General features: G+C 41.7%; 1 protein-coding gene across 3 annotated transcripts; it reads left to right on the top strand.

Moving 5' to 3' along the window:
• The first annotated feature begins 5,370 nt into the window (after positions 1-5,370).
• On the top strand, positions 5,371-12,404 carry LOC139614168 (uncharacterized). Of its 3 annotated transcripts, none has more exons than XM_071471338.1 (6): positions 5,371-5,710; positions 7,648-8,891; positions 9,030-9,181; positions 10,551-10,651; positions 11,994-12,093; positions 12,191-12,404. In XM_071471338.1, exons 2-6 carry the CDS (start codon positions 7,650-7,652, stop codon positions 12,318-12,320), a joined length of 1,725 nt encoding a protein of 574 aa, XP_071327439.1. In that variant the 5' UTR covers positions 5,371-5,710; positions 7,648-7,649; the 3' UTR covers positions 12,321-12,404. The 3 variants fall into 3 exon arrangements, with proteins under 3 accessions (XP_071327439.1, XP_071327438.1, XP_071327437.1); XM_071471337.1 differs by having other exon boundaries at positions 5,371-5,706; XM_071471336.1 differs by having other exon boundaries at positions 5,371-5,556.
• Positions 12,405-13,148: the final 744 nt, after the last annotated feature.

The raw sequence follows: 13,148 nt of genomic DNA on the forward strand, positions 1-13,148 counted from the left end.
TTTCAGATAAATATGCTGAGTAATAGTGTCTGGTCTTTTGTCAAGATAAGAGATAATCACTCAGCTCGTGTCAGGAATCTGCTGTGCAGTATTTACTGTTGTTGCTATCTTGAAAACCATTTGTCAACATGACACCTCTTATGTATTGTACAGTAACAAAGACAGCAGTGGAAAACACGTGATTTACCACCACACAAAAACCTCAGACTTCTGGGAAACCAGGTCTGCAGCAGGGTCTAACTCACAGGAAATGCTTGTGCAATATAGAAGTAGTGGTTTGTAAACAGAGCAATGGAAAAGTTTAAATTCATTAGATGTATCATTACACATATCTTACTTTAAGGCCCATATTCACAAATCAGAAACTGTATATCTATAACAAGACTGAACTCTCAGACTCCCTATAATCTCCCCCATTCTCCCAGTTCATCTCATACCACCAGAGATATCCCCAAAAAAACCCCACAGCTTTAAAACCAAACTCAGAAGATTCTCAGGTTTTAGTATTTACAATGATGTCCCTGAAGACCTCCTCATTCAACAAGTCCTTCCACCAACAAGTTCCACTAGTAGGGTTACTATAGGTCATGTGAGTCAGCCCCTGAGGTAACTTAAGGTCACTGATCTTGTGGTTTGGGGGCATTTCTGGTGTGTGTGTGAAGGAGCTGCTCAGTGCTGTCAGAGTGTCCTGCAGGGGGTGGGAGGTGTTCTCCAACAGGGATGATAGCTTCGCCACCATTCTCCTGTCGCCCACTACCTCCACTGAGTCCAGGGGGCATCCCAGAGCAGAGCTGGCTTTCCTGATCAGCCTGTTCAGTCTCCTCCTGTCAGCAGTGGAGACGCTGCTGCCCCAGCAGACCACACCCTAAAAGATGGCTGATGCCACCACAGTCCTAAAAAGAGAGAGAGTCTCCATAGCAGGTACAGCCTGCTCTGTCCTTTCTTGTAAAGATGTGTGCTGTCAGTCCAGTCCAGTTTATTGTTCAGGTGAACACCCAGGTACTTATACGAGTCCAAAAGGGGTGCAACCGAGTGAAACAATTTCAGAATCAGAATCAGAATCAGAATCAGGTTTATTGCCAAGTATGTTTTCATGTACAAGGAAGTGTCTCACTGCAGCGATCTCGTGGGGGAGTTGTTCCAGCACTCCCCCACGCTGCGGGGGCCAGAACGCAGATTAGATTATGATTGTTTGGGTTAGGGCGAGCAGTCGTATTTCAATAGACACGGCTTACTCAGTTTGTCCATTCTGGTCATCAATTTATGGATCCTGTGAAAAATCATATCGAAATATTATATAAATTGCACTGGGTCCTAACTGAGAAATTGACTGCTAAATATGCCCTATGAAATCTGAGGTCTTTTTGGCTTCCTTTTGAAAAAATAAAAAATAAAAATAACAACCATAAATTAATTTCCATAAGTTCATTGGAAAATTCTGTATTCCCTTTTCCCCATTTCTCAATATATTTGCTGAAATGTTTGATTCCTGTTCAGATTGTCAATGACCTTGTTTGACCATGTTTTAATAAATTATACTCTGCTGTCTCTGGGCAAATTAAAGGGAAACCTAGTCAACCTGTAATGGAAAGATTTTTATGAGTATTTGAATTTGAGGATTTTATCCATGTGTATTTTGATTTTGGAGGGTGATGTATATGTATATAATCTGGTCATATGAAATTATGATGAGTCTGGACAGGAATCTATCAGGAATTATCAAAACTAATTCAAATTTCATAGGACATATTTAACAGCTGTCAGCTTCTTCAATTCATTTGTCCCCTTCCAGCACCCGTACCCTAAGTTCTCAAGGAGACTCACAATGAAGTCTGGCTCGCCTAAGGTTTTACCATTGACGGTCCACTTGGCCTCAGTGTTCAGCGTCATAGTGAAAAAAATGCACACCACTGTGATGTTGACGATTACGACATCTTGTGTCTCAATCCTGCCGGCATTCACTCTGCTGGGGGATTTCCTGAACATGTGGAGAGCTGCAAGAGTAGCAACGCATTTCACAGAAAAGCAGACTGAATTCCTACTGAGGCACATGGACAAGAGTTGGAAAGAGGGGATGGACACCAGTTATGAAACCACCTTACCTCTCCAAGTACAGGTAAGTTTCCTCAGCTGTACTGCCTCATCAGGTACTGATGATGTGTCAAAGGGAGGAGTCAAAGGTATTGTAGTGAATTCACCTCTAGGTGGAACAATATGACCACATGAATCACAGTGTGAGAGCGTTGGCTGCAGTTGTAAGGGCGAATGTGTCCATCCTTGCTAATACTGTGCATATTTTTACCAGTCTGCCTCTCTGCGTCATCAGTGTCTATATGGCCATATCAACTGAGCTGGTTGAGCTGGTTTTGCTGTCACCCTGTCTGAAGCATGCGATGTCTTGTATGGTTGACTGTGCTGAAGTGTGCTTGCATAGAGCTATTTCATTTAGTCACCAGACACATGAAGGAGAATCCAGGAGCAGCTCATGGTATGAACCTGAGTTTTATTTATTTATTTATTTATTTATTTAGGCAGGGGCAGGGCACAAGTAAACATTAACCTTGCAAAAAATAAAAATAAAATTTCCACCCGTAGTCCCTGAGCAGGTAAATAAAAGACAGAAAAGATGTAAATGGAATATGAAAACCAAATCGAACTTACAAGCAATATCATCCCAATATACCACCTCATCTGATCCCAAACAGTATAAGATTACAGTTACAACACAAAGTTGCAAACACAACTTCATACATATACATACATATGTGCAATCACTGCATAACCCAAGCCACCCCCCCACCCCCCCAAAACACTAAACAGACACACACACATATATATAGACACACAGACACACACACACACACACACACACACACATATACACACACACACATCAACTCAAAAATGTGTGCATGTTTGCTTTGACAATATCCAATGCTTTGTTACGCGCGAAAAGGTTTTAAAGTAATTATATCTGATGGGAGAGTCTACTGAAAACCTTAGAGACTGACACTGAGACAGCCTTTAATAGCATTGTTTTATAACAGTATTTTGATTCAGCACTGATGTGAAAATGTAAGTGTAGGACTGGATGGTATCACCTGAAGTCTATTACTTAGTTATTGAATTATTTTTGAATAGTGAATGGCAGTTCCTTTGCTTGGTTTTCTCATATTCTTGTCATTTTTGAAAGGCCTGTCAGTTTTCCCTCCACCCTTCGCTGCAGTTTGTTACCAGAGTAAATACAAATGTTGAATTTTAAATCTGTTCGTAAAAACAACACATTTTGTGTTTTCTCAAGGTGTCATGACTGAGCTTCTGAACCTGATGACCCACGTGACTGACCAGACACCACACCCTAATGGCAGACAGTGGCAGCGTCCCTCTGACGTGCACATATATCATTGTCACTTGGTTCTTTATAGTCATGAAGTGTGGATTAAAAGCAAGGTGAAAGACATGGCTCAGGCTCCTTTCTTGCGTTGTCTCATTTCAGGTTATGAAGGGCACGTCGTTATTACCCTCACTTCAACATCATGACATCCTTTTGGCCGTCAGTGTAAATGCAAGTCTGGTCTTTGTAAACCTGGTTTAAAAGCACATTTGTGTTTTCTGAAGTGGTCATGACTAAGCTGCTGGACCTGATGAATTCAGACAGCGGCCGCGTCCCCCTGACCTAACACACAGCTGCTGGTTTTGAGTTCAAATGTAATTTCTCTCAACAGGTTTGAGTCTCCTCTCCTGTAGTGAAGCAGAAGTCTCAGAGGCAGATACCTCAAGACCTCAGCAAATAAAAGCGTTGCATGGACCTATATCACAGTGGGTAAGTGGGAAATGTTCTTTTGTGTTTTGTGTGAACTGGTCGACATAAAGAGTAGAGCAGCGGAAGATCATTTCATATGGTGAAGGTGGGATACTTTTATTGGTATAAGAGAGACTGCACTGCTATCTGCTGTCCTAAAACATTTACTTTTAATGCTAGACACCATTAGCATACCTTACAACCATTGATGTCATTTATCATGTCTCATATATTTTACATTTTTTTCATGTTAAATTTTGTCACACATAATAAAATGTCTCTGTGCCTCTGCTCTTACCAACATACCTTTCATTGAAGGGAATTCAACATTATGTGTTCCAGTCACTACAGTGTAAACAGTACCTTTTTCACTGTCTTTGACTTTTTTATATTCTGTTGCTTTACAGCTATGAAACAAGACTGAAGTAGTGAACAATCTCCCTCCACAGAGGAAAAGAGATCATTTTGGTCTTGACTGTGGCTAAAAGACAGTAGGCTCAGTTCAGCCTAATATGAACATTTGAAACCTCTCTCAGTTTATTCCAGGATGATCACCTTTGACAAGGACGCCAGTCTGCACCATCTGAAAATGTTTTAAAGAGTGCGGTAGTGAATAATTGCTCCTCAAGGACAGATTATGTTAGATATGAAATTCAATTACCTGGTCAATTTTAATGTGCTCTCATATTCATTGTTTCAGAAATGTTAATATATTCTTCACACATTTCGACTTTCAGATGAATTTTTAATGCTCAGTTAAATATATATGACTTGTATTGAGTCATTACACAAAGGGGACTATCTCCATACCACTTCACTCAAGTGTCTTTGCATGTAGTTCTTTTGTTTTTGCATATAGTATTTTCTTTTTTTTGCCTCTAAACTGGGTTTATGTTCCCATACCAAATTATTTTTTTTAAATGTCACTTCACCCAAATCACAAATATAATCACATTATCTCATTCAGTCATAGTAATATCTAGAAAAGCAGAAATGTTTGGTTTTACAGGGGTTTTTAATCTTTGAAGATTCTTTTTTTTTTCAGCTGTCCTCAATACTAATAAATGTAAAATTGATTCTAGGGCTGCTCAGTGTCAGGATCAAGCAAATTTTTTTAGTAGACTTTAGTTTTTAAGAAATCTTATAAAAACTTATATTCAAGCAGAACCAAGTAAATTTAAGCTTGCTTCAACCCTAAATAAGGCCAGAGTAATATGCAATGAAATGCAGATGATGACATTTGAAATATAGTACAGTGAAGTACTTTGAGCTCAGTTACTCACTGCATGTGTCCCAAGAACAGTGATTCTGATTGTGACATTATATAACATGAATATTTTCATTTTCTTCATCATGTGTTGGTGTTTTCAAGACAACTCGTTAGGTTTCGTCTTTAAATCCATTGTGAAACTTCCACAGTGAGACATATTTTCAGTCAGCTTCCATTGGTCTCCTTGATTCTTGGTCTTGTGACAGTTCACATCACAGCTCACACTTTCTGAAATGAAATGTTGACAACAGCACAGAGACCACGCCGGACCGCGCCCCCGCCCCACGGGACCGCCCTGTCATCACACGCACCTGTGCGCGCCCCCGACAGAGCGGAGCCTGCGTGAAGAGCGGCGAGTAGCGTCTGTGCTTTGGTGACTTTAGGAAGGATTGTGCGTTTAATTCAGTGCCGGCACATCGTGGTAGAGCGCCGATGTTTAATTTGGCTAACCCAGATGAACCCGGCTCAGTTTGCAGGTTTACAGGTGACTTTTTATCGGTGGCGTTAACCGAGTTAGCTTTAGCCTGAATTGCTAACGTGAATGCCCGCCGAGTGTTTCTGCCGTTGAAAATCACCTTCAAACTTCACTGAGGTTGTTCAGCTTAACGTCGGAGATGTTTACATTTATCTGACAGTGGGTAATGTAATACTCACCATACATGAACTGAAACTTATGGCTTCGTTCCTGAAAATTAGACAAGATGTGGGTAAATTTAGCGGGGGAAAGCCACTCCATGTTCAGAGATATAACTTAGCTGATGTTCTGCACGCACACGTAGCATTTAAAGCTTATGCTAACAGTGACTTCTGTTTTTAAACCTTTTAAAGACATTATAGTTGTAGGATTGCGCCTTTTAGCTGCCCCATAAATAGAAAAGAGGTTGAACATGATTTTAACTTTAAATTTCGGTGTGTTCAGAAATTACTCGCACTGTTTACTTTTGAATTTAGTATGGGTCCCTGTGGGTTTTAGCAAAGCTTTGCTGTACTTTGAGTTTGTGAGGATAAACCTACCAGTATATCAAGTGTGTGATGGGACTTTTCTGACTTAATCGGGGTCCAGGTTACTTCTCCAAGGAATGAGTACAATTCTGTGCATAAATAGCCGACTTTGTATCATACTCATTTAAATCTGAACATACGTTTGAATATAAACTAATGAGGCCAAGGCAATATAATGGCGGGATAACTCAAAAATGTTATCTGAGTGTTAACTAAAACGATTTTGTGTCATTGAAACGATCTCCTCTGCCTTTGAAAGCACCCTTCACAATGGACAGATAAGGCTGGGGTTTACAAAAACCCCATTGGCAGCTTGTAAAGGCAGGGATAAATCGCTTTATGACCTTGACAATATTTCAGTGGGTCCTCAAGCCATCCAATAATGAGTTCTGCGAAGTACTTTTGTACCTCGAAAGTGGTGTCTGCTGTCAGACTGTTTGACGCTGTTGTCGAGATGGCACCACAGACTGTTACCTGATAAGCAAACAATGCTGTTAGTGAATGCAGTAATTAAAGAAAGACAACAACAACAAAAGAAAACCCCAGATTTTTCTGCAGCTTGTGATGTAGATTGCTGTGGATATTGTGCTTGGAGGGATTGATCTTCACACCCTCTTAAATCTGAGATCTAGCAGTGTGGCAAGTGACATAATGCTCATGGATTGCCATACGTGAAGCTTCTCTCTCAGCTGCTTTAGGTCTCCCTCCATTTGACTTGCCACTATATTTAGGCAGGGCAGTAAGTCTTGCAGATGGTGTTTTAACATTTTTAAAAGGGATAACACCTTTAGTCCAGAGCCATTTTTTTCCTTCTGCGAGCTCCTCAGTGGCTTCATTAAATGAAGCTAAAGGATGGAGGCAAGCTTTAATAGCTCTTAAGTCTTGATAGGTCAGTGCAGTGATATTTGTGTTCAGCTATCGGCTCCCTGAGCGACAGTGGGTTCAGCATTTAGTAGGTGATGTTCAATCAAGTTTCCACCTCTTGAATGATTTTTAGCGTAGGCCTTCCCATTTTTTCTTTAACCAAATGGAGGAAAATTTCCTACCTCATCAGTTATGTCATACATCTAAAACAATGAATGTGTCACACGTGTGCTTCACCGGACAAGCTCTGCTATGCTCAACCCTCACGTAACATCACTATCTAAAAGCCATTTTGAGGAATCAGTAAAGGCCCATTCTCTCGCTCAGAATATGACACTTTGCTTGTATGAGAGTGTGTTCTCAGTTTCAAACGCTGCCTTTGACAGGAATGAAGAGTGGCTTCACTAGGAAAGAACTGGTGGACATGGCCCGTACAGTCCAAAGGGAGTTAGAGCAAACTTGGGATCATTTATTAGGGGGAAAGCTTTTCGGATCTTATGTAGGATCTAATGAGCACAAATATTTTTTGCTTTTCTTGAAGAACTTGCGTATCTGCTATTGATAAAGTAAAAATATTTATATGTATGTATAGTGTTTATATTAGTTTGAGTCTAGTAATAATATCTAATAATTAAAATATATAATAATTAATATTTTGCTTGGGGTATTTAACTGATGGTCTGATTTGTGTGTTCTTGTTTTTCAACAGACATGGATGAAAAGGCACACTCAGGGAGTGCAGTTTTCATAAGGCTGAATCCATCGAAATGTGAACACTTGAAACCTCTTTCTGTGTATTCAAAGATGATCACATGTGGCCAAAAAGCCAGTCTGGATAGCCACAGAAAGTTTTCTAATTCATTTATAAACTTTAAAATTGAGGTAGTGAACAACTGTTTGGAAAAAAGGAAATTTGAGCATTCCAGTCCCGATGATGGTTATGAGTCTCCAGCAAAAAAGTCCTATAATTCAGAGGCTTTGTCCCCAGACCTCGGGTGTTTCATGGACGACTGCAGCCCCCCAGACTCTGCGTCCCCTTTCACCTTCTCTGCATCGTTAGATAAGACACATGCTCTGAGGAGTGAAATAAAAGAAAGTGTGAACTCTCAGCTGCACTCTGTGCATGTGGATTGTGGGTCCTCAACAGAGCCAGGGGGTGATAAGAGGACTGCAGCCCACAGTTTTAAGTGTGAGAACGTGGTCTTAAATCTGGCACCTACTTTTGACTGTGATGTTGATGACATCTTGTGTCTCAATCCTGTTGGCACTTACTCTGATGGAGGATTGCCTGAACATGTAGACAGCTGCAAGAGTAGTGACACATTTCAGAATAAAGCAGACTTAATTCCCGCTGTGGCACATGGACAAGAGTTGGAAAGAGGAGATGGGCAAGTGGACAAAGAACGAGAGGAGCGGACAAGAGAAATGCATCTAAATGTAAAAGATGAGGACACAGATAAGGGTTATTTCTCCATGTCCTATATTAAGAACCTTAAAACAGGAAAGAGCCCCCCTCAGTGTGGATACCCTCAGCTGTTCACAGCTGCCTCTAGCCCCTTGCACAGGATAGGTGAGATTCAGGGGCCACAGAATGAAAGCCATCCTGAAAATTCATCTGAACAAGCTATGCTGTCTGGACAGCAGAATTTGTTCTCAGTTAGTGATTTGTGTCCTACTGTTAGTGGGCCACGACTGGAGACAAAGAACTCAGATGTAGATTCTTTAGATGGTGACGTTGAAGAGATGTGGAATATCGGTCCCCCGATATTTGAATCATCAGTGTGCCACAGTGTCACAGTGACGTTGAATGCTGGTAGTGAGCAAAGTAGACAGGTGATAGAGGAGGTGTGTGGAGATGTGATGGAGCCTATCCGTGAGTGTCAGACTACACTTAGTGGAGAGGAGGCCACTTCAGACACCAGTTATGAAACCACCTTACCTCTCCAAGTACAGGTAAGTTTCCTCAGCTGTACTGCTTCATCAGGTACTGATGATGTGGTCCTGCTCACATGTAATTTACTGAGCTCATCTTGAACAGTATATAGTGTGCATACTGTATGTTCATGCCCACAGCCTCTGTGCTTTTTCAAGGTGAAATCAGTTGTGATGGTTCCCAACCAGCAAACCAGCAGTAAACCAGGAGCACCTGCTCTGCCGGAGCTGAACGCTAAACCTACAAGGCCAAATCCAGATAAGAGAGTTTCCCAGAGAGACAAATGTGTCAGCAGTGGCAGGAGTCAAAGGTATTGTAGTGAATTCACCTCTAGGTGGAGCAATATGACCACATGAAACACAGTGTGGTACACTGTCTCCACTTGGTTCCTTCCCTGAGTACACTTGCATGGAGGACTCTCTGTATACTATGTATATGACTATATATTAATACAATTTTATTTCACTGTAGAGCTATGATTCGCTGAACCTATCCGAACCGCTCTCTCTCTCTGACGCACGCACAAAAACACACACACGTACAGTTGTCATGATGGGTGAAATTAGCTGTAGAGTGTTGTTGTGTTTAGCCAATCCGACAGACGGATCTGTCAGTGTGTGTGTGTGTGCACGTGCGTACGTGCATGTGTGTGCGAGAGAGTGTGAGAGAGAGCGTGAGTGAGAGAAAGGGAGCTCTATGGATGGGTTCAGTGAATCAATGTGCACAGCTCTACAGTGAAATAAAGTTTTTGCCATTAAAAACAGTAAAATATATTGGGTTCTTTATGAAATTGTGATGGGATTAATTAGACTGTGGCAGAAGACGTCTGTAGAGGAGGTGGTCCTTCAGTGTGGCCAGGATGCATTTGTGTTCATGCTGCTAAAATAATGTGGCCCAGACCCCCTCCAAATGTGGTCTGAGTGGTCTCAGACCCCAGATGCGTCCTCAATGCGTCCTGGGTATGTTCACACCTGTACGTAGAGTTGTCCACTTATGATTGGATCCCGAGTCAAATGTTAATACCAGGTCTACTCAGGGCCTGCAGGGCTTTACTTGCTTTTGGAGCCAGCCTCAAGTGGTCACCTGGGGAACTGCAGTCTTTGGCACTTCAGTGTTTGCTTCATTTTTCAGCCCTGGAGGTTGCTGCTTGGTGTTCTCTCAAACACAGTCGTTGTGCACTTATTGCAATGTTGATTGCATCATTTGACCGCGATTTCCTCTCACCAAAACATCTGCTGGCTGCTTTACCCAATTGATTTAAAAGTAAACTGTTTACTTTGTGTGTGTGCCCCTTGTTTCATTCAGCATGGGAAATCCAACTTTTTTGAGTACACCATCGTGGTACTCACAGCACACTGCATGTTGCCATAAATGTCAGTTTGAATGCACTTATGCACTCGAAGTAGCAAATCTAAGCACAGAAGAACGCCAATTGAGACACAGTGCGGGAGTTCTGGCTGTGGTTTAATGGTTGTAAAGGTGACTACCTATCTTTGATAATTGTCGCATATTTTTACCAGTCTGCCTGTCTGTGTCAGTGGCTATAAGGTCGTATCAACTGAGCATGATTTTGCTTACCTCTACTCAGGATACTCACGCATACATTCATACATACATTGCTTTCCTGTCTCGTTTGGTGGCTGCAGTTAAGTGTGCTTATGATATTGTCTTTTTTTCAGGCGGGTGGTGTTTGACAGGGAAGTGGACTGGGAACGTGGAAAAAAGAGTTATGTCCATGCTGTCACCAGACACATGAAGGAGAAAACAGGAGCAGTTCAAGGTATGAACCTGAGCTCTACCAGTAACCCCAGAGAATCACACTGAGACAGCCTTTAATGGCATTGTTTTATGAGTGTATTTATGAGAGAATGTGAGTGTAGGGCTGGATGATATCACCTAAAGTCTATATCATGATAATTACTTTTAAATAGTGAATGGCATTTCCTTTGTTTTGTTTTCTCACATTCTTTGAATGTGAACATATTTGAAGGGCATGTAACTTTGCCCTCCATCCTTTACTACATTTTGTTGACAATCAGCGTAAATATTCAATTCAATTCAATTCAATTTTATTTGTATAGCGCCAAATCATAATATACATTATCTCAAGGCACTTTACAGGGTAAGGTCAAGACCTTACTTTGTTACAGAGAAAAACCCAACAGTCCCCACAACGAGCAAGCGCTTGGCGACAGGGGGGAGGAAAAACTCCCTTTTAACAGGAAGAAACCTCCAACAGAACCGGGCTCAGGGTGGGCGGCCGTCTGCCTCGACCGGTTGGGTTTAGGAGAAGATAGAAAGAGGGGGAGGGGGAGGAGAGGGGAGAGAAGAGAGAGAGAGAGAGAGAGAGAGAGAGAGACCAGGAACAGCTGTGTAGGTAATGGTGTTATCAATAATAATGATGACAGGTAACAGTGGTTAATAGTAAAGATGAGTAGTGGTGGATCTGGATCCTGCTGCTCCCGAGGCAGAGATACCTGCAGAATGAGGACAGAGAGAGGGAGAGAGAGGAGAAGCACAAACTACGGGAGAGAAAAGGAAACAAAGTTAATGGCATGAAGTCATCGAGAGAGAGAGGGGGAGAGAGACAGAAATAGGGAGAGAGCGCCCAGTGAATCATGGGAATCCCCCAGCAGTCTAGCTCTATAGCAGCATAACTAAGGGATGGGTCAGGACATACCCGAGCCAGCCCTAACTATAAGCTTTACTAAACAAGACAGTTTTAAGCCTGATCTTAAAGGTAGAGAGGGTGTCTGCCTCCCGAACCCACACTGGGAGCTGGTTCCACAGGAGAGGAGCCTGATAGCTGAAGGCTCTGCCCCCCATTCTACTCTTACAAACTCTGGGAACCACAAGTTGACCTGCATTTAGAGAGCGAAGTGTCCTATTGGGAAAATAGGGAACTATAAGCTCTCCAAGGTACGATGGTGCCTGACCATTAATGGCTTTGTAGGTGAGGAGGAGGATTTTAAATTCGATTCTGGATTTTACAGGGAGCCAATGCAGAGAGGCTAACACAGGAGAGATGTGATCTCGTTTCCTAGTTCCTGTCAGTACTCGTAAATATAAATGTTGATCTTCAAATCTGTTTTTAAAAACAACACATTTTGTGTTTTCTGAAGATGTCATGTCTGAGCTGTTGAACCTGATGAGCCATGTGGCCGACCAGACACCGAGCTCTCATGACAGACAGTGGCAGCATCCTTCGGACCTTACACGCAGGTACGTCATTCTGATTTAGCTCTTTATAGTTATGAAGAATGGATTTAAGACCTGTTTGAAGCAAAACACGTGGCTCAGGATCTGTGCTTACTTCCAGGAACTACCAGAAGCGCTTTGGCAATATGACTCCAAAAATGTCCCTGGAACAATGGCAGGAAAAGAACTATACAGCTCACAAGCGTTTTTCCAAGGTCCCCAAAATCTTTGAAAGGAGCCCATTTCCTTAAATTTGGACTTGCACTTAAAGAATTTAACTGATTGACTCAGTCCTAATACATATAAATGTATATATGATGTATAATGTAGATATAATGTTATCCCAGGTACAAAAAGGGCACTGCTTTTCTTCGTTAATTTAATGTGTGGTGTGTATTTTGTATTTTTGGGTCATTTTGAGTGTTGTCTGTTTTTTTGTTTTGTTTTTTTTCTTTACTTTCCATTATGCATGTGAAAATCTATGCATGTTTTAAAGTGTTTTGACCTTTTCTGAATTTTTCTACTGAACAAACACTTAAGTGTTTGAAGCACATTACATTACTAGCCTTTTTACTAGATGTGAAACTATGCCTGTTTTAAAAGAGTATTGAAGTACAGAAAATAATGTTGAGCACCACAAACAGAATTCCTCCATTCCTTGTTTTTTGAGGTGTCAGCAGAAATCTCATTTCAAAACCCTGCCAATAGCCTAAACAATACCACGAGGGGTTAAATGGGAGAAATGCTCTTAAGGATTTGTGTGAACTAGCCCTTCAATTGTAGAGCAGCAGTGACCAGTGTACTCTCAGCTGACTGGAGGATTCCCTGCACTGTGGTCTCATTAAACCCATAACCTTGTAAGGGAAGTCTAAGTGTTATAGGCGCTGAGTTGAGAACTCAGTCCCCAGAGTCAAAGCGGGGCTGCGTTTGTGTGGGGGCGAGACAGTGCTGCAGATGAAGTACTCGTAATAAAGCCTAGCCTGTTCATCTTACACTACAGTTGTTTGGAGAATAATGCTGCATCTTTGTCAGCTTTATTCTACTACACAGCATCACAGTGTTGCACACAGGTACAGGCT

This window comes from Trachinotus anak, unplaced genomic scaffold (genome assembly GCF_046630095.1).
Source record: "Trachinotus anak isolate AG129_WGS33_773 ecotype Australia unplaced genomic scaffold, CSIRO_AGI_Tana_v1 ptg000033l, whole genome shotgun sequence".
NCBI lineage: Eukaryota > Metazoa > Chordata > Actinopteri > Carangiformes > Carangidae > Trachinotus > Trachinotus anak.

Bases quoted from the DNA above. Each gene is read 5' to 3' on its own strand.
- LOC139614168 (XM_071471336.1), top strand. From the start codon at position 5,505: ATGTTTAATTTGGCTAACCCAGATGAACCCGGCTCAGTTTGCAGGTTT. The intron at 10,652-11,993 runs GTATGAACCTGA...TGTTTTCTGAAG, and splicing joins GAAAACAGGAGCAGTTCAAG to ATGTCATGTCTGAGCTGTTG. The intron at 12,094-12,190 runs GTACGTCATTCT...GCTTACTTCCAG, and splicing joins CCTTCGGACCTTACACGCAG to GAACTACCAGAAGCGCTTTG.